The 21,761-nt window shown below is 44.8% G+C and overlaps 1 protein-coding gene across 5 annotated transcripts in view; it reads left to right on the plus strand.

Moving 5' to 3' along the window:
• Positions 1-21,761, plus strand: part of DOCK5 (dedicator of cytokinesis 5) — a 218,451-nt gene that overhangs the window by 132,872 nt on the left and 63,818 nt on the right. For all 5 annotated transcript variants that reach the window (XM_078445433.2, XM_078445432.2, XM_078445434.2 and 2 more), the window contains 8 exons: positions 5,129-5,226; positions 6,033-6,122; positions 8,034-8,134; positions 10,176-10,310; positions 13,544-13,655; positions 14,321-14,391; positions 14,975-15,081; positions 17,280-17,416. In XM_078445433.2, coding sequence (XP_078301559.1) covers positions 5,129-5,226; positions 6,033-6,122; positions 8,034-8,134; positions 10,176-10,310; positions 13,544-13,655; positions 14,321-14,391; positions 14,975-15,081; positions 17,280-17,416 — 851 coding nt within the window. The remainder of the gene's footprint in view (positions 1-5,128; positions 5,227-6,032; positions 6,123-8,033; positions 8,135-10,175; positions 10,311-13,543; positions 13,656-14,320; positions 14,392-14,974; positions 15,082-17,279; positions 17,417-21,761) is intronic.

Here is a 21,761-nt window from a genome sequence, read left to right on the forward strand (position 1 = left end):
GGGAAAAAAGTAAATGCAATCAACGGCTGGAACAAGGTTAAAATGGTACAGCAGTTAGGGAAGATGATTTAGAAGGTGGATCAAAGATCGGAAATGTGGGGGCGCCTGGGTGGCTTGGTCGGTTAAGCGTCCGACTTCGGCTCAGGTCATGATCTCACAGTCCGTGAGTTCGAGCCCCGCGTCGGGCTCTGTGCTGACAGCTCAGAGCCTGGAGCCTGTTTCAGATTCTGTGTCTCCCTCTCTCTCTGCCCCTCCCCTGTTCATGCTCTGTCTCTGTCTGTCTTAAAAATAAATGGTAAAAAAAAAAAAAAAATTAAAAAAAAAAAAAAGATCAGAAATGTGTTCAGACCCTTTGACCCAACCGTCTCACCCCTAGAAGTTAAGCCTAAAGAAACAATGAAAGATACGCACAAAGATTCACGAGTGAAGATGTCTTCCTGATATTCCTAAGAGGGGAATGGTGGAAACAATCCACGTGTCTAGTAAATGGGGGCATTATCACGTAATTAAATAAAATATGGGCAGCCGCCACGTGTATTTCCAAATGTAATCAAAGGCGTAGGAAAATTTTAACAGCACGAGGGGAATAATCCTAGTTTTGTTCAGATCCACGTTGACTATTTGGGGCCAGTTGCCTGTATGCAAGTCCCAGCTCTGACACTAGCTGTTTCATCTCAGGCAAGTCACGTGATCTCTTTGTGACTTGGTTTCCTCATCTTTACAATGGGAGCAAGACTGGGGTGCCCGGGTTGGCTCAGTCGGTCAAGCGCCTGACTCTCGATCTCGGCTCAGGTCATGATCTAACAATTCATGGGTCCAAGCTCCGTGTCGGGGTCTGCTCTGACAGCACAGAGCCTGCTGGAGATTCTCTGTCTCCCTCTCTACCCCTCCCCTGCTCACCCTCTCTGTCTCTCTGTGTCTCTCTCTCTCTCTCTCTCTCAAATAAATAAATACACTTAAATGGGGTAAGCGATGAACCACAGGAATCTACCCCCAAAACCATACTTTACACACTGTTAGCCAATTTGACAATAAATTATATTTAAAAACATGGGAGTGAGACTAGTATATATTTCAAAGAATGAAGTAAATTAAAGTCAGTAAAAGCAAGATAAGTGTCTAACCCACTAGACACTTGGGACGGTTCTTATTTTCTGTATTCTTTCTGTAACTTTCCAAACTTTTAACTATGACGTGTTAAAATGTTACTTGTTGAAAGTATGGCAGCAGACACAAGGCATTAATGCACTTTGAGGACTATTCATGGATAATCAAGAGAGATAGCATTTACCTGGTAGATGATGCCCTCCAGAGATTAGACTTCAAATAAAGCAAGGGATAAATGTAGGTAAAATTAACTTCGAACAAATAGCAAAGGGAATTTCCATCAGAGATAACCGGATTGTTCAATTGCTCATTATCTCCAGTCAAAAAATATAGAAGCTTACTGACAGCCGTACTCAAACACTTGATCTGCTGATACCTACGCTGCTTATCTTGTAGATGTTCTAAACCCGTGCTGTCCCACTGTGGCGGCCGCAAGACATGCGGAGCTTGTGAAATTCAGTTAGTATCAGAGGAAGGTATGAATTCAGTACCTCGGTGTCCGCCAGTCCCCTTTCTGATGTCCTGTTGGATTCGTGCTGCTGGGGGCTTTTGTGTGGGGCGGCAGATAGCCAAGAAAGTTCCATCAAATGGAATTGCCCTCTGTTTTGTTGTCTTCCCCATTCTTAGAGTTTAGGTCTCAAAAAAAAAAAACCCATCTTAACATACTGAAAAAAAAAAAAAAAACAAACCCCAAAACCTAAAGTCTTATATAAAATCCCATCCCAAAGAAGGTTTAAAGAGGCAAATTCATCAGAACCAGGGAGGAGTGATGTGCTGTCACCGTGACCATGGAGGGAGAGGACAGATGTGGGAGAAGTTAAGGGGACAGCAGGACATCCTGAGCGTCAGAGGAAACAGGGTATTCCAAGGGACAAATAATAATAAGGATCGTGGGCTGCTCATGTATTTGCCTTCTTCTAATTTGATGGAAATCATAAGGAACCAATTCAATGAATTCTGAGAAAGAAAAAGCTGTAAAACAGTACAAAACCATCAACTCTAAGAGGGCATTTACTGATAAAGAGGGTAGCGTTCTTTCACACAGAGACCATGACCAAGGGCATTTCTCCTTAGCCTTATGAGGACTGTTCAGACTCAAAAGGTTAAAAGCCACTGGCCTTTGTTACAAACAGAGCTTGTAAACTCTTCATGTATTAGTTTTTTTCAAAACCAGATCAGGCTCTATTTATATGGGATCATTTGTTGCTGGCTCCTTATGGAGGGTGACAGTAGATTTGTGTCTCCAAAAAAGGGAGAGGGGAGTTCAAGTCCCTGCAGGTGGGGCCCTGGGCTGGGCGATTCCTGGTTATTTCTTTTACCCTCCAACACACTAGCACATGAAGACATCAGTGTTGCTATTATTATCCTGTTTACTGCTCAGAAAATTGAATTAAAAGTGCTAAAATATTTTGCCTAAGTTCATGTCTGAAAATAGATATTTGTAACTCCAAAGCTTACGGTTTTTCTTTATTTTTCTTTCCTTTTTTAAGTGTTAAGGCCTCTAATCCTTTCCCTAAAATGGTCACTAGCCTTAATTTGGGGATTGTCATTCAGAGTATCCTGAATTCTCAAATACTTTGGGGAGGGACATAGATTGAGAAGACTTTGGATAACATTTGGATGGTCATTCCTGATGATCCTGAAATTCCATTCTAGTTTTATTCCCCAGAGAAGCTGCTGTACCTGGATACCAGAAGATGCGTGAGAATGTTCACGGCAGAGAATTGTTTGTGATAAATAGAAAAACTGCAAACGGGCGCCTGGGTGGCTCGGGCGGTTTAGCATCCAACTCTTGATTTCGGCTTAGGTCATGATCTCGCAGTTCGTGAGTTTGAGCCCCACATTGGGCTCCTTGCTGACAGCGTAGAACCTGCTTGGGATTTCCCTCTCCCTCTCCCTCTCCCTCTCCCTCTCCCTCTCCCTCTCCCTCTCCCTCTCCCTCTCCCTCTCCCTGTCTCAAAATAAAACTTTAAAAAATGTTAAAAAAAACACAAAACTGCAGACAGCTCTAATGTTTATCAACAGTGGAATGGACAAACACATTGTGGTACGTCTGCACAATAGGAGAGATACTGTGCAGCAACTGACATGAATTAACTACAGGCATATGCCTCGACCCACGTGAATCTCAGGAGTGCAGGAAGTCTAGGGAGTTTCACTCTAAAAGTGCTGCCCGTCTTCTAGCCCAAGGACCTTATGATTCACCAGTCGCTAACTATATTCCTAACATGGGCAGTGATGTGGCACGGAAATATTTCTAGGGTGTAAACCTGAGGGCTGATCGAAGGGTTGTCTGCAGATGCTTAAAGCTGCTGGGTGACTCTTCACGCCAATGAAATACCTAAAATCCTTGCCCTCAGGCGGCATCTGGTGGGATGAAGTAACAAATGGAGCGGTACCATTGACTGACCTCTGGTGGAAATAGGAGATGGGACGATGGAAATAGTGCCTAGTGGATAAGCCCAGCACAGCGTCTATTACTGAATGCTAACTGAACAAATGAATACATTTAAGAATTGTGTTGAGCACACTAGCAGCTTCCTCAGGGCTAACAGTTCCCTTTCCATCCACCCATTTATTCTTTCCTCCAACATGTGTTGAATACCTACTAGGCGCCTAGCGATATGAGGGTGTGTGACAATGAATGCACTATGGTTCCTGCCCTCAAGTGGCTCACATCTATGGGAAGAGCCAAAGAAGTACCAAGTGTGTCTTTATTATTGGTTATAAGTGTGTGTGTGTGTGTGTGTGTGTGTGTGTGTGTGTGTGTGTGCATATGCAGAAAGGAGCGCAAATAGCACAGAATGATTGGCTAAGTCTTCCCAGAGGGAATAAAGTTTGAGGTGGATCTTAAATGGTGGGGGCGGTGGAGTGACAGGAAGGCACAGGTGGGGCCTTACCACCTGCTGTGAGTGGTTTTGGGACTTTATTCTGTTGACATTGGTGAGTCTTTAGGCACTGGCTTTTGGAGGTTTCCCAGGGACTAAACAATACACAAGCTAAGAAAACAAACACTCATGGAGGCACCTGGGTGGCTCAGTCGGTTGAGCATCCTACTCTTGATTTCCCGTCAGGTCCTGATCTCATGGTCATGGGATCGAGCCCTGAGTCGGGCTCCATGCTGAGCAGGGAGGCTGCTTGAGATTCTCTCTCCCTGTGCCCCTCTCCCCAGCTCGCTCACTCTCTCTCTGTAATAAATAAAATGAAAAAAAGAAAAAAAAACACTCATGAAGGGGATTGGCTATTCTAATGAAGAGTATGTGTTTTCAACAACTTCTATATAATTATACAAGTCCATTGATTAAACAGAATGTATTGCTACTTAGGTAATGCTCTGTAAATTAGAAAAGTAACTTGATAAACTAAACAAAATGATAAAATAGTAACAGCCCAGATGCCTGTTCTATTTCTGTCACACTTTTGTTAACTCAACGTTAATTCAAGCTATAAATGGCTTAAAGATCCATAATTCCGCACTTTAAGTCCAAATACACTTCAAGATTTCTGTCCCAGTCTTACCCGAAGGACCATGTGAGTCTGTTCTGCCTTCCTTTGAAATGCCAACCTATCTCATTTGCTTGTCTGTTCCTTTGAAGAACTCTGGGAAGGCAGCATGGTAGAGCAGCAAGGTCATGGTTTTTTGGAATCAGATAAATCTATAATTAAATTGCATTTATAGCATTTCCCGAATCAAAGGTAGGGAGTTTACTTAAGATTGTTTTTCAATTTTTCATCTGTATGACTATGATGTCATTATTTCAGAAATGTGAATGCCATTCAGGAATTCAGTTTTATGTTCTTTCTATATTATTGGTTAATTTTTTTCTCTGATGAACGAAAGACTATAAGGTTTTTCTGATCTAGATAGGAGACAATAAAATTTTTGAAGAATACATAAGGAATTAGTCACTATCAAGAGCAGTTATCTTTTCTAGAGAGTTCTGGAGTTGTATCCTGAAATGGTGTGGGTTGCTTCTTGTAATCAGTGTCTGATTTTATGGTTGGTGTTCGTTCTTCCCAGTTGACCTGTTGGGCTTGTTAAATTGGCGTTCGAACTCCCAGAACATTAAACACAACTTGAAGAAGTTAATGGAGGTGGATGGCAGTGAGATTGTTAAGGTATGTTCATGCTTAGAAACACAGTCACTGTATCCCTAGTTCAACATTTCACATTAAATCAGTGATTAGAAGTATACGACTTGTGGGGCACCTGGGGGACTCTTGATTTTGTCTTACGTCATGATTCTAGGGTTGTGGGATCAAGTTCTACATCGGGCTCTGAGCTGACAGCTCTAAGCCTGCTTGGGACTCTCTCTCTCTCTTTCTCTCCCTCCCTCTGCTCTTCTCTCTCACATGTATGCAGGCACTCTCTCCAGAAAAAAAAAAAAAAAAAGAAAAAAATATATATATAAATATAATATAATATTAACGTTGTTATTAATGTGTTGGTAATATATAATAATACTGTTATATATAATAATATAGTATTTTATGTACTGATATATATATTTATACATATCATATGTATATATAAACTTGTTATCTACATCAGGAAGTAGAAGTGCTGATTTTTAAGAAATGCTATTTTTAGGGGTGCCTGGGTGGCTCGGTCGGTTAAGCATCCGACTTCGGCTCAGGTCACGATCTCGCGGTCCGTGAGTTCGAGCCCCGCGTCGGGCTCTGTGCTGACAGCTCAGAGCCTGGAGCCTGTTTCAGATTCTGTGTCTCCCTCTCTCTGACCCTCCCTCGTTCATGGTCTGTCTCTCTCTGTCTCAAAAATAAAAAAAATTAAAAAAACGTTAAAAAAATTAAAAAAAAGAAATGATATTTTTAAACCTTTCCTATTGAAACCCAATTTTCCCTGAATTTCTGCAGTATAGAACTGAACGTAAAGTATGACATAGCCTTTTTTTTTTTATCTTCAGTTTTTGCAAGATACGCTAGATGCACTTTTTAACATAATGATGGAAATGTCGGACAATGAAACCTATGACTTCCTTGTGTTTGATGCACTGGTAAGCAGTTTTATTCTTGCAACTGGGTGGTTTCCAGTATCTCACTATTATAAATGACTGCAACGAATATTCTCCTGCATAAATACTTGTATACATCTCTCTGATTGTTTCTTTAGCCTAAATTCCTAGAATTTAAATTAGAAACAGCTTACTTTAAAATTGCCAGGGCGCCTGGGTGGCTCAGTCGGTTGAGCGTCTGACTTCGGCTCAGGTCATGATCTCGCGGTCCGTGAGTTCGAGCCCCGCATCGGGCTCTGTGCTGACAGCTCAGAGCCTGGAGCCTGCTTTAGATTCTGTGTCTCCCTCTCTCTCTGCCCCTTCCCTGCTCATGCTGTGTCTGTCTCTGTCTCTCAAAACTGAGTAAAGTTAAAAAAAATTTTTTTTTTAATTGCCTAATTATAGGGGTGCCAGGATGGCTCGGTTGGTTGACTGTCTGACTCCAGCTCAGGTCATGTTCTCACAGTTCATGAGTTTGAGCCCCGTATTGGGCTCTCTGCTGTCAGTGTGGAGCCTGCTTTAGATCCTCTATCCCCTCTCTCTCTTCTCCTCCCCTGCTCGATCTCTCTCTCAAAACCAAAGGCACCTTTGGGGCGCCTGGGTGGCTCAGTGAGTTAAGCCCTGATTTTTGACTCAGGTCATAGTCTTGTGGTTCATGGGTTGGAGCCCTGCATCGCGCTCTGTGCTGACAGCTCAGAACCTGGAGCCTGCTTCGGATTCTGTGTCTCCCTCTCTCTACCCCTCCCTCCCTCCGTCTCACTCTCTCTCTATCTGTCTCTCAAGAAATGAATAAACATTAAAAAAAAATTTTTTTTAATTACCTATTTATAAGCCAGGAGATACCAGGATGATCGTGGCCGTGTTGTGTGTTCGCACAAGGGAGACTGAATTCTTACATCAGAAATGAATATCAGTCTCATTATGCACAACACATAGCACAGCAGACAATTAAATAGGCCACACCAAGTACTTAAACATACAGCGCATTCCAAACCCTGAGATCTAGACAATGAGAGTTGATGTTAAAATCTTGGAAGGGCGCAAATCGTACTGGAGTGGAGGAAGCAGACACATCCAAACCAAGCATTGTTTTCTCATTGTTGAGGTGAAAATTCTATGTAGATTTACCTGGATGTTGCAGCAAAGGAATAATAGGTATTGCACCAGCTTGGAGAAATTGATATATTCAAGAAATGATCAGGGTGTTAAAGATGTAAGATCTTAAAGAGAATAAAAGCTACAGCGAAGTTCATACCTGGCCAGATTTATGGGAAAGAATGGTTGTGGGTTCTAGGGGACGAGGTCTAAGGTTCTCCTGGGACAGAGCAGCTGGCAGCGGTTATATGCAGGCATCCCCTGTGGTTTGCATTCTTCTGTGTTCGGTAGGTGCAATGTGGTTATTTGTAGATTACATGCCTGATAGTGATAACGGTGACAGAAGAAGGGGAAATTGAGAGGCACCTCTAATGAAGTTCAGTTATTGAGGGCACTTGTGCTGCACTCAGGACAACTAGGTCATGGAATATTTCAGTAGCTGTATCCTTGGGTTAGAGTTTATTTTTTCCACAGGATTCCCCTTTCTGCATCTTCTGACTCTCCCATTTTTTTTCCCCCGACTCATGTTGCTTGTGCACTGGCCTTTCTTTAAGACAGTGAGCTTTCTGAGGCCAGGGACGCTGGCTCTTATTAGGTTCCTCAGAGCATTTAGCTCAGTGCCTGACACGTGATCGTTCCTCTATTGACGTTAAATCAAAAGAAACTCCAAGACTTCACTTCAGCTTTGGAAGAGTAGAGTGGGAACACTACAAAAATGGTCAAGAAAGAAAAGAAGGCACCAGGATGTTAACAACCAGCTTATTGACAGAATGCCTGGGGCCGTACAACGCTGCTATTCATATTTTTTGCCTTTGGCAGGTATTTATTATTTCACTGATTGGAGACATCAAGTTCCAGCATTTTAATCCTGTCCTTGAAACCTACATTTACAAGCACTTCAGTGCCACTTTGGCATACGTGTAAGTATTCAGGGGAAATACCTGACTATTCAGTTGGAACCACCTGGATTATTGGGTTTGCACTCTTAGGGCTGGGTTGTTAAGAAATGAGAGGGATATAAGCTAAGTAAATGTGCCCCTAAGTGCAGAACCTTGTTCTAAACTTGCAGGTGGTGGGGCGCCTAGGTGGCTCAGTCGGTTGAGCGCCGACTTCGGCTCAGGTCACGATCTCGCAGTCCGTGAGTTCGAGCCCTGCATCGGGCCCCTGTGCTGACAGCTCAGAGCCCGGAGCCTGTTTCAGATTCTGTGTCTCCCTCTCTCTGACCCTCCCCCATTCATGCTCTGTCTCTCTCTGTCTCAAAAATAAACGTTAAAAATAAATAAATAAATAAATAAACAAACAAACAAACAAACAAACTTGCAGGTGGAAAGAGGAAACCATCTAAGTATTCCAACCCTGGTAAAGGTATTAAATTCAGTCCCTGCCTTCTGGCAAGTTCCAGAAGAGATAAGGCTATGTTTCTTGAAGAATCCAGAACATATGTAGATGAGGAGTTGAAGCCACTGGGAACACAGTCAAGAACAGAGATCATACTCAGGATCTTAGGAGAGTTGGGTGGCATTGGGTTTAGCATGAAACCCCAAGGGGATCAAAGAGTGGATTAAGCAAGACTAAGTCTGGGAGAACTGAGGATGATGCCCTCACCCCTGCACCACAAGTGCTTTGTAGAATTCATTACTTACAGGATATGAGAAGATAGCATTTTTCTTTTATACAAAGGAAAATGGTGTTTGTCTCCTTTCTGTCTTTGGTTTATGGCCTCTTGACTAAGGAAAGCAACTGCCATTCAGCTCACCATGGCATTGTATGTGGCCTTCACCCCCACCCCCTCACATTCCAGTTATCGTACCAGGAGATGTGATAAAGAGTGACAAGCATGTCACTAAGATCGTCAGAGATCTCTTTGACAGTGCCTTATACCAGGTCATGCCAACTACTGTTGTCGATCTATCGGTCTGACTGCTGACCTGATTTGCCAAGTCGGATCATAGATCCCTTATGTCCTTTTTGAGCTAAACAAGAAGGTTCTTGGTTTTATTGGCACGGAGGTCCAGAAATGTTATAAAACATAAATGACAGAAAAGAGGCGTTATGTGGCAGATTCACCAACCAACACAACGGACATCGTGCCCACTGGATGGGGAAAAGCCGCAGATGGGCTCGTGATCGGTTTCTTTCCATCCGGTAGCCTCCCTTTCCGAGCGGGTAGTACCTGCAAGGGAGGAAATCCTCCCGCTGGATCTTCATTACCCAGAGCCAAATGCAGCACTCCTGGATGTAGAAATCTGGGTTTGATTTTTACAAGGCTTCGTCAGCTCTACATGTGTGCTGTGGATTTTTCCTGGTACTACAAAAACCCAGAGATTTACAGAGGGGCCAAAATACCTGTGTCCTCAAACGTGGGAGTTAGAAAAAGATGTAAGAAAATGCCTCGCCTCGGACAAAGAGCAGTCTGACATCTGGGCATGCTTCTGTCTGTTGGGATGCTCAGAAACCATGGGTATTCTCGTCAAACTGAGCCCGAGTCCGATTGAGCTTCTCCCGCAGTCACTGGAATGTCGCTCTCACCCCATTTTGGGGATCCCAAAGAGTTGAGGCACACTGGAGAGAATCAGACTTCTTGCAGGGTGACTACGTTAGGCAGATAGTCCTTTCCTTACAGGAATGACTGAAGATGTCTGTAGGACACCCTGGAGATTAAAATACCTTCATGATTTCAAATGCCTTCACTTTCATTTCTTGATCCTGTTAAAAAATCCTACAAAGCGAAAGAAACCATCCCCTATTTCTATGCATAAGGGAAGCTCCAAACCCAGCAGCAGTGAGGAAACAAAGCTGCAGATGAATTTTATTTCCCTGCTCAGGGCCTTTTCTAGAAGAGATAATAGTAGCTGTGACCTCTGCTTCCTCAGTATGCCAGGTTCCCTTCCTAGATAGCATCCCCCAAACCTGAGTACCACTTGGCCCCATTGACATTTTTTTCTTTCTCACCTTTTTAAGGAAACTCTCCAAGGTACTGAACTTCTATGTGGCTAATGCAGATGACTCCAGCAAGACAGAATTGCTTTTTGCTGCTCTGAAAGCCCTAAAGTACTTGTTTAGGTTCATCATCCAATCGAGAGTACTCTACTTGAGGTAATGGTAGCTGTAATAAGATGTCTATGCTGTCTATTGTCTCTTCATGGACTTGTCCTTAATTCTCACGCTCATGTTCAGCTCTGCGAGTCATGGTTGGCTCATGGAATTGCCACATTTCAGAACTTCAAGGCTGAAGATGGAGGTATAGACCCTGAAACCCCTAGAGAAGGCCTGCGCAAAGTCCTTCCGAGTCAGAATTTCTAGGGCAGTAATGACAACAGGACTTGGGGATGCGGGTGACTACAGTGTGCGGCTTGGTGAAAACCTTGGTTGACGATGACAGCTCTAGGAAACAAGGTTCCTGTGGCAAGACTACCTTTAGCACAGTAAAGGACTTCGTGATGATACCGGGTGTACAAATCTAGGATCGTGAGCTCTTGTTGCTGGTGGATGGTGAACGATGGCAGTTGTCTGGGGGAGATGTTTCCTCAGGTGTGTGTTTCTTTACTGACGTCATGCTTAGCTAGGTGATGAAACTAAGCCACAGAGATAGGATAATTCACACCTTGAATTTCTAGAATAACAGCTCCGTCAAAAATAGCCAAGACGAAGAATGAGAAAGTAACTTCTCAGGGAATGCCCACAGCCCTGTGCCATTGCTGCCTTTCAGTGATTGCAGGATTTCCAAACTGTTAAAATATATTGTTAAGACAGGTTTGGAAACTGGACAGATAGCATGCTAAAATGTTATTTGGAATAACACTGTAGGTGAGAGGGTTTCAAGTCTAGATTTGAGCATTTTTGTTGTTTTTAACATGGTATGTTTAAAAAATCATAAAACTAAAAGACATTTACCATTTAATTTTTTTTTTTTTAACGTTTATTTATTTTTGAGACAGAGAGAGACAGAGCATGAACGGGGTAGGGTCAGAGAGAGAGGGAGACACAGAATCTGAAACAGGCTCCGGGCTCTGAGCAGTCAGCATAGAGCCCGATGCGGGGCTCGAACTCACGGACCGCGAGATCATGACCTGAGCCGAAGTCGGCCGCTTAACCGACTGAGCCACCCAGGCGCCCCAAGACATTTACCATTTAAAAAGCTTGTGACATGCTGTATAGATCAAAACGTTTAATTAGCTTTACTAATGAAAGGCTCTTACCAGTCAACAAAAGAATGATCAACACCCTTGAATAATAGAAAACAAAAGCAGATAATTTACAAGAGGCAAATTCAAATGGTAAATTTAATTTCTTAAAAAATAGTCACGATATCAAAACGCTATCTATACACACACACTGTTCTTATCTATACAATTGATAAAGATTAAAAATCTTTATCCTTTGATGAAGTTGGACAAAAATCGGCCCTGCATTTTAATGCTGATAGGAATGTGAATTTATTAAGGGCAGAAATGTGGCACCATGAATGAAAAGCAAAAACAAAACAAAAACCACAAAAAGCAAAAGAAAATACCACGTTGGTTACTAATAGCCCATCTAAGAATTTACCTGATGGAAAGAAATCCATCAGCTAGTGAACAAAGATGAATGATAAAATATGTATATTCAGCCCTTTAAAAAAATGTTAATGATATGAGGACAGATAACGGTGTTCTTAAATAATAAAACTAAGGCATAAGACATAAGTGCAATATGATCCCATTTCAAAAATATAATAGGTTCGGAAACTAAAATTTTAGTAGGAATAAAATTGTAGGTAAGAGAGTTTTAAGCAGGCTGTTTTTATTCTGTCTTTTTAAAGTTTCTACATTGGTTTTGTACATTCTTATACTTTTTAAAAACGTTTTAATGACTTAAAAGTTCAGCTGGGTGAGAGACACTTCCTCCTTCCCTAGCAGAAGAGAGCAGGGTTTACCCAAACCCAGGATTATACACAATCTCTTTAGTCTCTCTCTCTCTCTCATCAGACAGGCTTCCTTTATAGCTAGTTCCTTGTGTTTTGCAATTATGTTAAATTTCCACAAATTCAGTTAGGGCCTGGAGTGTCCCACTGAGGGAGCATTCCCTTATCGGAAAGTTTGTACAGTGAACTCTGATGTCCAGCAACGAAAATCATCATAAAACCACAGAAAGAAAACCGTAATTTATGAAATTGAGAAATTTTTTCCACTGATGATTCACTAGGGTGCCACCCCTGACTGACAGTGTTGCAGCACATCTAAACCATCCTTTTCAACATCATGTAGGAAGAGAACAGTGGAAAAGCCAAGATTAGTGTGGTTAAGTAACCCATGAAATTAACTAAGGGAGTTGCTGTGTTGAACTTAGTCCCTGAGCACCTGTTTATAGTTGTTCCCCTCCACCCCCCTGACTTTTTCTCATTAAGGAAGAACTTGATCTGAGAAAGAGAGCCTAGAAATCTACATTCTCTGGCTGCTTAGATCTGATAGACACATCAGTTTACTGGCCCTGTCCAGGAGCTGCAAAAGAAGTGTCACCACACCCCCACCTCCCACCCTGTTTGCCCTCATCAGAGCTTACGTTCCTCTTCTGAGCTCACTTCCGGGCTGAAGTTTACCTCCATGGGGGTAGAATTAAAATGGTAAATTGCCCACCGTAGGGCACTGAGAACTCCATCTTCATCCCTCGGTCTTGTATTAGCCCCCCTTTTTTTAAGTGCTGGCACATAGGGTGCCAAATGTTGCTCTGGGTGTTGGAGATCTAGCAGGGGATGAAACAAGGCTCCCGCTCTGACAGTGCTTGTGGGTTGTGCGGAAGCCAAGGAGGCAGAGTGAACAAAGCGTAAGATAAATTCGGATAGGTAAGGGCTGACAGGGGAGGGGCTGGTGAGATGATAACCTGGGAGGGAGGGAGGGAGATCTCTCCAGGGGTTGGTGTTTGGGTTGAGACTGAACGGGAGAGGCGGCCTGGGCAGGAAGAGGCGTGCAGGAGCGGGAACTGCTAAGGCCAGGGTCCTGTGGGGCCTGCGTGAGGAGTCAGGAGAGGCCAGTGTTGCTGGGGCAAGGGGAACTAAAATGGGAATGAAAACGGGGAGTGGCAGGCTAAGGACAAACGAGGAAGGGCCAGGTAAGCCGTGGTCAGGAGCTTGGATTTCCTCCCAAGTGGAATGGGAAACCGTCGAAGGGTTTCAGTCGGAGAAGCAGTAAAATCTGGCTTACGTTTCCAGGGATCCTCTCATCTCCTAGGTGGAAAGTGGATTATCAAGGGGGAAGACGCATGGACCGCCAGCGTTGCTGAGGCAACAGATCTTTTTGAACATGTCTTTTTAAAGACGGAAACCTGACTGCTTTTCTCTTTCCCTTGTTAAGATTTTATGGCCAAAGCGAAGATGGAGACGAATTCAATAATTCAATCCGCCAGTTGTTTTTCGCTTTCAATACGCTAATGGACAGGCCTCTGGAGGAAGCTGTCAAGATCAAGGTCAGCGTGGTATAGCACGGGTGCCCCTTTCAGTGCTGTTGCTGAGGATGCTTGGTGACAACACAGACTGGGCCATGGTGGGAGAGAAACAAAGTGAATCATAATTCGTGGAAAGCTGGTGAATTTTAGAATGACTAAAGAAAGCTGTTAAGGGAAAAGCCTGTGTGTTAACTTTTATGTACATTTGTGTTCTCAAATATATTCTCAAATGGCAGTTTGCCAAAGACAGACCATCCTTTGAGGAGCTCCTGGGTGGCTCAGTCGGTTAAGCGTCCGACTCTCAGTTTCAGCTCAGGTCATGATCTCATGGTTTCGTGGGTTCGAGCCAGATCTGAGCTTTATTATTTCTTCTTTGTTGTCTATGGCCACTTTGTGAGGGAGACGTCAAGATTTTAACTACCTCCTTAGATAGAAAAATGAATTCCAAATAGTGCCTGTTGGTAATGAAGAAGGAAAAAAAAAAAAAAGCCATGCCCCCTGACTTTTAAGGAAAAAGATTTTAGGAGATCACATCTAGCAACATTGAGCTCTCTTCTCCAGTGCAAGATCATCCGTTTCCAGTTCCCTATGTTGAGCCAAGCCTTTTCTTCCTGGGGTTAACTAGTACATCCTGTATTCATTCTGCTTGGCAACTGAATTTGCCTTTTTGTATCTTTTTCTTACAGGGAGCAGCTCTGAAGTACCTTCCCAGCATAATTAATGACGTCAAACTTGTGTTCGATCCTGTTGAGCTCAGGTAAATAGCAAAACATATTTGTTTGTGGACTTTACCAGAGAAGCAGCTCCCCACTTGGCTGGGGCCTGGGCTGCTTACGCATTCTCATATTCTTCTGACCCCTTTTTGCGCTCCGTTGCTGTGGAAGATCTAAAAGGAGACACAAAGCCTGCCCCTGAGAGAGATTTGCACTTTCTCTGGGGGAATCAAGACGCGCAGACATGAAATTAACTACAGAAGAAAGCACATAATGATACGCTTCCAGCCCCATACCTAAGTATCCCGGCTAAGTCAGATGGTGAGCGACACCGGAGCGAAGTCAGCCAGAAAAGGATTGTGCAGGAGTGTTAAGGCACGTCCACAAAGCCAGGATAGATGTGACCGCCCTCTGACAGTTTACACGGAGGCAGCCCCGAGGCTGAGCGCTGTAGCACTCACGGAATGCAGTCTCGCCTTTACTTCCAAGGGACAGACTCTCAGGGTGTCTGGGAGAGATTTCCAGGTCAAACTTTCCATGCCCAAATCTCAGAGTAGAGGGGAATCGTGTAATGATACCTTGAGCGTGACGGAGGGCAAATACCAACCTCTGGGGTTTCTTTTGCAGCATGCTCTTCTGCAAGTTCATTCAGAGCATTCCTGACAACCAGTTAGTTCGCCAGAAACTTAACTGCATGACCAAGATAGTGGAGAGCAATCTTTTTCAGCAGTCGGGTACGTGTTCACCAACAACAACTGCTTACCGAAACTCCAGGCATGCTGCTGCTTCAGCCAAATTTTTTTTTTTTTTTTTTCAATGTCAGTGATGTCCTTGCCAGTAGAATTTTAGGACTTAGCGACCTCTGTAGAAACCGGTTTTAAGAAGACGAAGTCAGTTCAGTATTTCCAAGAGTATCTTAAAGAACAGAATCATGCATTTTTAATTTAATTTAATTTTTTTTTTTTTTTTTGAGACAGAGAGGGTGCACGCACGTGAGTGAGAGGCAGAGGGAGAGAGAGAAGCAGGGTTCAATCTCCCCCAAGGTGGGGCTGGAGCTCTCCCGAAGCAGGGCTCAAACTCAAGCCACGAGACTGTGACCTAATGCTTCACCCACTGAGGCACCCAGGCGCCCCCCAGAATCATGCATTTTTTAATGAGAACAATCCAGTATTTCGTTAATTAGAGCGCTTTGTCCTAAAAATGGACCCCCCCAGAAAGTAGCAGGCAAGTAGAAAGACAGTCTTTTTAAACAAATATGTCTTCTTCGACCTGTACTTATGGTGTATTCTGGAAAGCCACGGGTCGGTAGTGCAGGGGTGTGCTGGGGCCATCTGTCCCAGCTCAGGAGAGCATATTAGGTGGTCTCTCTCAACTCCGTGCTGTCATGTCACGTGAGGAGCTGAAAATGGACCACGGTAGAAGTATTTATACCACAGAAATTGGCAAGCACTGTGAGTTACAGGTTTGGGGGTGGGGTGGGGTGCGGTGGGGAGGGCTGTTAGTTGGGGAGCCAGATCACCAGCATACGACTGGAAAGGCAGAGGGCACGGAGGAGAGAAAACTCTCACATGGATGAAATACTCTTCATTTGGTGAGTAGAGGGAAGGCAGTGCAGCCACCGAGTTTAAATCACTGTGCTCCTGTCCCAAAGCTGAGAGGAGGAAGAGGTCCAGTAGCTGGTCTTTCCCAAAACCCAAGACTTGCAAAACAGGGACAGCTGTGGGAACTACTCCCAGGTCAGGGGCTCCCAGAGGGTGAGCCCATGTTGCATGTGTTGCCTGGAGGGTCTGAGGACCCGCAGAACTCCTCAGAAACAGGGAAAGGGGAGTAGGTTATCGGTGGAAGGCCTCCTGGCCTCGCCCCGGGGCTAGTTATGTAACTTCGGCCACACGAGGAGCCTCCTGTGAGTCAGCATCCATCTCCATGGAAGGAAGATGCTATATCATATCAGCTATATCATATCAGCAGCCCCTTTCGGCTGTGACACTTCCCAACCGTGTGGATTTCTGCTCAGAGGTTCCAGCTGTCGCAAGGACACCGTTGGAAGTGTGCGCAAAGCTGGTGAATGCTCTTAAGTAGAAAATGTGATGTCGTGAAACATCTTAACATGCCGCGCCGCCCGTGCCGCTAAGCGTGCAGAACGGATAAATGAGATGTGAGAAGGATGGGGTGTTTTGCAAGCATGCACCGCGTGGTTCTAGTTAGAGGAAGTAATCTCACTGTTAACAGTTATTTCCGTTTGTGGCCAGGATCTCTGGCCTCACCATAAAAATGTTTTATAGTAGTGAAGATCCCAGAAGAAAGACATCATAGAAAGATAAGCCCTTATTTTGTGAAGTGCATGCGCCTGCAAAAACATGATCCGAATGTCCTCAAAACACATTGACAGGTACTAGTCAAGCTCACTCAGTATTTATATGAATCTTAGAGCAGATTCTCTCCATTAGGTGGAAGCTTTCAAACATTAAGTATAACTTGCTTAAGTTTTTCATTTCATACGACTCAGCATTCAACGAACAAGCTGGCGTTTTTTTTATTAAAGCTAAAGAAATTGTTGAATACTTCAAACGTTTTCGCACAGGTACCTGTGACAGGTGTAATTTTCTTGGCTTTTAAAATCAAGTCACGGGACTTGCGGAGCCTGAGTGGCTCAGTCGCTTAGGCGTCCCGGCTCTTGATTTCGGCCCAGGTCATGATCTCACGGTTGTTGGGATGGAGTCCTGCGCCAGGCTCTGTGCCGAACGCGGAGCCTGCCTGGGATTCTCTCTCTCTCCCTCTCTCCCTGCCCCTCCCCCTCCTCAGAGCAAATAAAAAAAAAAAAAAAGCAAATATCATTGGGGGAGGGGGCGGGGTCAGGGAGTTGTAGGCAAGAAGCTGGGCAGTTCAGGGGGTGCCGCCGCAGCCCGTGAGCCGCGTGCATCTTCCCCCCCAGAGTGCAGAGATGTCCTGCTGCCACTGCTGATCGACCAGCTCAGCGGCCAGTTAGATGACAACTCCAGCAAGCCCGACCATGAGGCCAGCTCGCAGCTTCTGAGCAACATCCTGGAAGTGCTGGACAGGAAGGATGTGGTGAGTTGAATCGTCACTGTCACCCGATGCACACCACAGCACAGGCTGGTCCCTTCGCCTAGGGCAAGAAGGACTTCACGGCCTTCCCTATCTGAGGGCCCCACCCAGGGGGCTTAGAAGCCTGGCTACTGGGGCAGGCTGCGGCTGGTTTGGGGGTGATCGGAGAGGCTGCTGCTCGCTAGAGCCTTCTCCGCACATCGAGGTCCAGGAGAGTCCGCTTACTGCTCGCGCCAGCTGCCACTGCTTCTCCAGGCTTGTCGCCGGTGGAGATCCCTGAGGGGACTTCGAAGAACCGGAGCCCTGTTTAGATGTTTTCAGCAGAAACCTCGGCCCTCCAGGCGTATTGTAGACATTCCTGAGCTTCTGAGCCATTCTCAGTTTAATGTCCTCACACTGATCCTTCCTTTTTGGGGCCTAGTGGCCACAGTGCACTTTCTTCTCTCGCATCTCCTCTGTGACCTAGGCATCCCTACTCCCCGAAACCCTGGGGCTGCATCTGCCTGGATTTACCATGTTCTAGAGATAGCACAGCCCTTAGCCCAGCCATGGCCTCCTCTAAAGAGGCCGCAGAAGTTAGCAGAGTGTGTTCCGTTGAGCACAAACCTTACTCCCCACCCCCCGCGATGGCTACGTGGCGCCAGTGTTCCTATAGAGCAGGGAAAACGCTCTTGGCTTTGCCGAAGCCCGTCCTCTTACCAATATCTTTAGGTTCGGTTCTGCTAAAGGAATTGAAGAACACTCTGTCCCTTTTCCCGTAGCAGAATTCTTAGCTCGCCTTTCAAAGTCAACCCCAGGATGGCCACGGGCACGCCTGCATTTCTGCTAATTCACGCCTCAGCCACAGAGGTCCCTGACGACGCCCTTGCCTTCTCTACCTAACCCCACCCTCAACCCACCTCGCTGTTTGTACTATTTATCTGATACTAATTATAGGTCACGCCCCTGCTCCTTTGTTCTTAAATGGGTTTCTAGAAACCACATAAAACACAATAGGTTTCCCCAAGGAATTTTGTGATTGGATTCCTAACCAGGTATTTTACAACACGTAAATAATGTGACCAACCGTATCGTGATAATAATATGTTCAAAAAGTAACTTTTATGACTCAGTCATCAAAATACTAAAATGAAGCTCAAAGCTGTAGTTGGCGACAGTGAGTGTACTGGGGGCTTTGGTTTAGGCAGAGCTCCGGTGTTCTAGAAGTGTATCTATATGATCCAGAGTTGATTGGAAACATGGGAATCAGGCTGCTTCTTTTCTGGCTTCTTTTCTGGTTTCAGCGTCAGCACATGTAGTTCTTTTCTTTCTTTCTTTCTTTCTTTTTTTTAATTTTTTTTTTTTTAACCTTTATTTATTTTTGAGACAGAGAGAGACAGAGCATGAACGGGGGAGGGTCAGAGAGAGGGAGACACAGAATCTGAAACAGGCTCCAGGCTCTGAGCTGTCAGCACAGAGCCCAACGCGGGGCTCGAACTCACGGACCGTGAGATCATGACCTGAGCCGAAGTTGGATGCTTAACCGACCAAGCCACCCAGGCGCCCCTTTCTTTTTTTTTTTTAATGTTTATTTGTGTGTGAGAGAGAGAGAGACAGAGTATGAGCCGGGGAGGAGCAGAGAAAGAGGGGGAGACAGAATCCGAAGCAGGCTCCAAGTTCTGAGCTGTCAGCACAGAACCCAATGCGGGGCTTGAACTCATGAACTGTGAGATCATGACTTGAGCTGAAGTCTGGCTGACACTTAACCAACTGAACCACCCAGGTGCCCCGCACGTGTAGCTCTTTAACTTTAGGCAAATCTGCAGGCACGTCAGTTTCCTGTTCCATAACAGGTAGGGATGGTTCCAGATGACCTCTTAGACCTCTTGATCTCTTCCACTTCTAACCCAGTTTTTTTGTTTGTTTGTTTTTGTTTTTTGGGGGGGTTTTTTTGTTTGTTTGTTTTTTAGAGTTTATTTATTTACTTTGAGAGAGAGAGAGAGAGAGCAAGTGGGAGAGGGGCAGAAGGAGAGGGAGAGAGAGAATCTCAAGCAGCCTCCACACTCTGTGTGCGGGGCTCAATCCCCTTCAGATCATGAACTGAGCTGAAATCAAGAGTCGGTTGCTTGGGGCGCCTGGGTGGCTCAGTCGGTTGAGCGTCCGACTTCGGCTCAGGTCACGATCTCACGGTCCCGTGAGTTCGAGCCCCGCATCGGGCTCTGTGCTGACTGCTCAGAGCCTGGAGCCTGTTTCAGATTCTGTGTCTCCCTCTCTCTCTGACCCTCCCCCGTTCATGCTCTGTCTCTCTCTGTCTCAAAAATAAATAAACGTTAAAAAAAAAATTAAAAAAAAAAAAAAAAAAAAAGAGTCGGTTGCTTAACCAAGTGAGCGACCCAGGTCCCCCTTGTTTTGTTTTTTTAATACAGTATCTTTACCTACCTTCTTATCATGTAGAAGGACTCTTTGGAAATGACTTGAATATATTAACATCTTGTGCTGATTGAATTGACTTGAAAAAAAATTTTGGTTTTTTTTTTTTTGGTCTTCCTGATAAGGTTCCCTGTAATGAGGAAAAGTGTTCACAATTATTGATCTTAGAGCTCTGCTAAAGTAGTAAATTCAATCTTTTGTTTTTTTTTGGTGACGATGATATGGTTTTATCGCCCACCATCGTTTATACACCTTTGTACGTAAATGTACAAACGTGTACAAACTAACTGTATCTGTCTTCCCATACCTTCTCATCTCCTCAGTTAATTCCAGGCTCTAATTACTGACATGTATTCCTCTGCCTTTTTTTTTTTAGTCATCCAGGATTCCTCTTGTCCCGAAGCTAGATCTGCAAACTGTCCATATGCTTCAAAGTCCAGCTGTAGTAACACCCCATGCGGTTTTCCCAGGGCAGCCCTGCCCAGAGTCCCCCACTCCGCTACATCCCTTCATGCCCTCCTTACATCTTGTGTAAAGCCCTGCAGTTGTGATTCAGGTCACAGGCACGTCTTAAACAGCTCCCGTGCTCCGGGCACTGTGATGGATGTAAGTAAGCGTGTAGCAGTGAACAAGAGAAGCGAGTAGCCGGCCCTCGCGGAGCTGACCTTCTACGTGTTTATTTATTTGTGTTATTTTACAAGGTTTCCATGTGATCGGCAGTTGAGCAGAGCGGACCTTCTACGAGGATCCGTACGTTTTGCTCATTTATCTGTAAGCCCCAGCCCTCCTGATCAGAGAACGTCCGATTCCTTTTCCGACCTCCACCCGCGGCTGGCACGGGATTCAACACACCCAGCTGGGTCTGCGGTGTGGTCTCATTACATAAATAGAGGAGAAAGCGGTTTCAAGAGAGAGGGAGGTTTTCCGGATCGTTTTCATTCAAAGAAATGGGAAGCAAGTGAATATATAATACAAACAAAGAAGGAGAGAAGGGAGGTATGAAAGGGACACTAGGAATACTTGGTATTTTAATAAAACTATCTATCGCAGTGATTTGGCTATTTGAAGCAATAGCCGGGAATTTCGGAATATCTATCACGAGGATAAAGGCTCTGTAAAGACAAGCTGAATATTGCTAAGGTAGAGCCGAATGAGTAGAACATCAAATCACAAAAAAAGAAGAAAGGAAAAGTAAGAACACGTGTCTGTGAGGTGCTGTTTGCTGTGCCCACCAGCCCACCTAATGCCTGTAGGGAATCTGTTCTTTTTTTTCTTCCATGCGGGAACACGGAAGTTCAGCAAAGGTAAATGATTGCCCAGAGTCACATGTGACAGAATCAAAGTATTGAGTCCCTGGGTGGGTCTACTACTGCCAAAACACCACAGACGGGGGCTCGACCAACAGACATTTATTTCTCATGGTTCTGGAGATGGCAAGTCCAAAGTCAGGGGGCCGGTGCGGTAGGATTCCTGGGGAGGACCCCCCCCTCCTGGCGTGAAAACAGCTCCTTGCTCTCTGTCCTCACACGGCCTTTCCTCAGTGTGTGTGTGGAGAGAGAAAAAACAATCTGTCTGGTGTCTCTCCTTACAAGATCAGGGCCATGCCTTCCGGTCATACTTGCCTCCCCAAAGCCCATGTCTATGTACCATCACATGAGGGTTTAGAGCACCAGCATATGACTTTTGTGGGTTGTTTTAATTAAAACAAACAAACAAAAATTTTTTTTAAGTAATCTCTGTGCCCAACATGAGGCTTGAACTCACGACCCTGAGATCAAGAGTCACATGCTCTATTGACTGAGCCCGCCAGGCACCCCCAGCATATGGCTTTTTTGTTTTGTTTCGTTTTAATAAAGTATTTATTTATTTGGGGGGGAGAGAAAGGACAGAGAGAGGAAGAGAGAGAATCCCAAGCAGCCTCCACACTGTCAGCGCAGAG

Source organism: Panthera onca, chromosome B1, assembly GCF_046562875.1.
Source record: "Panthera onca isolate mPanOnc1 chromosome B1, mPanOnc1 haplotype 2, whole genome shotgun sequence".
In the NCBI taxonomy this organism is placed as follows: Eukaryota; Metazoa; Chordata; class Mammalia; order Carnivora; family Felidae; genus Panthera; species Panthera onca.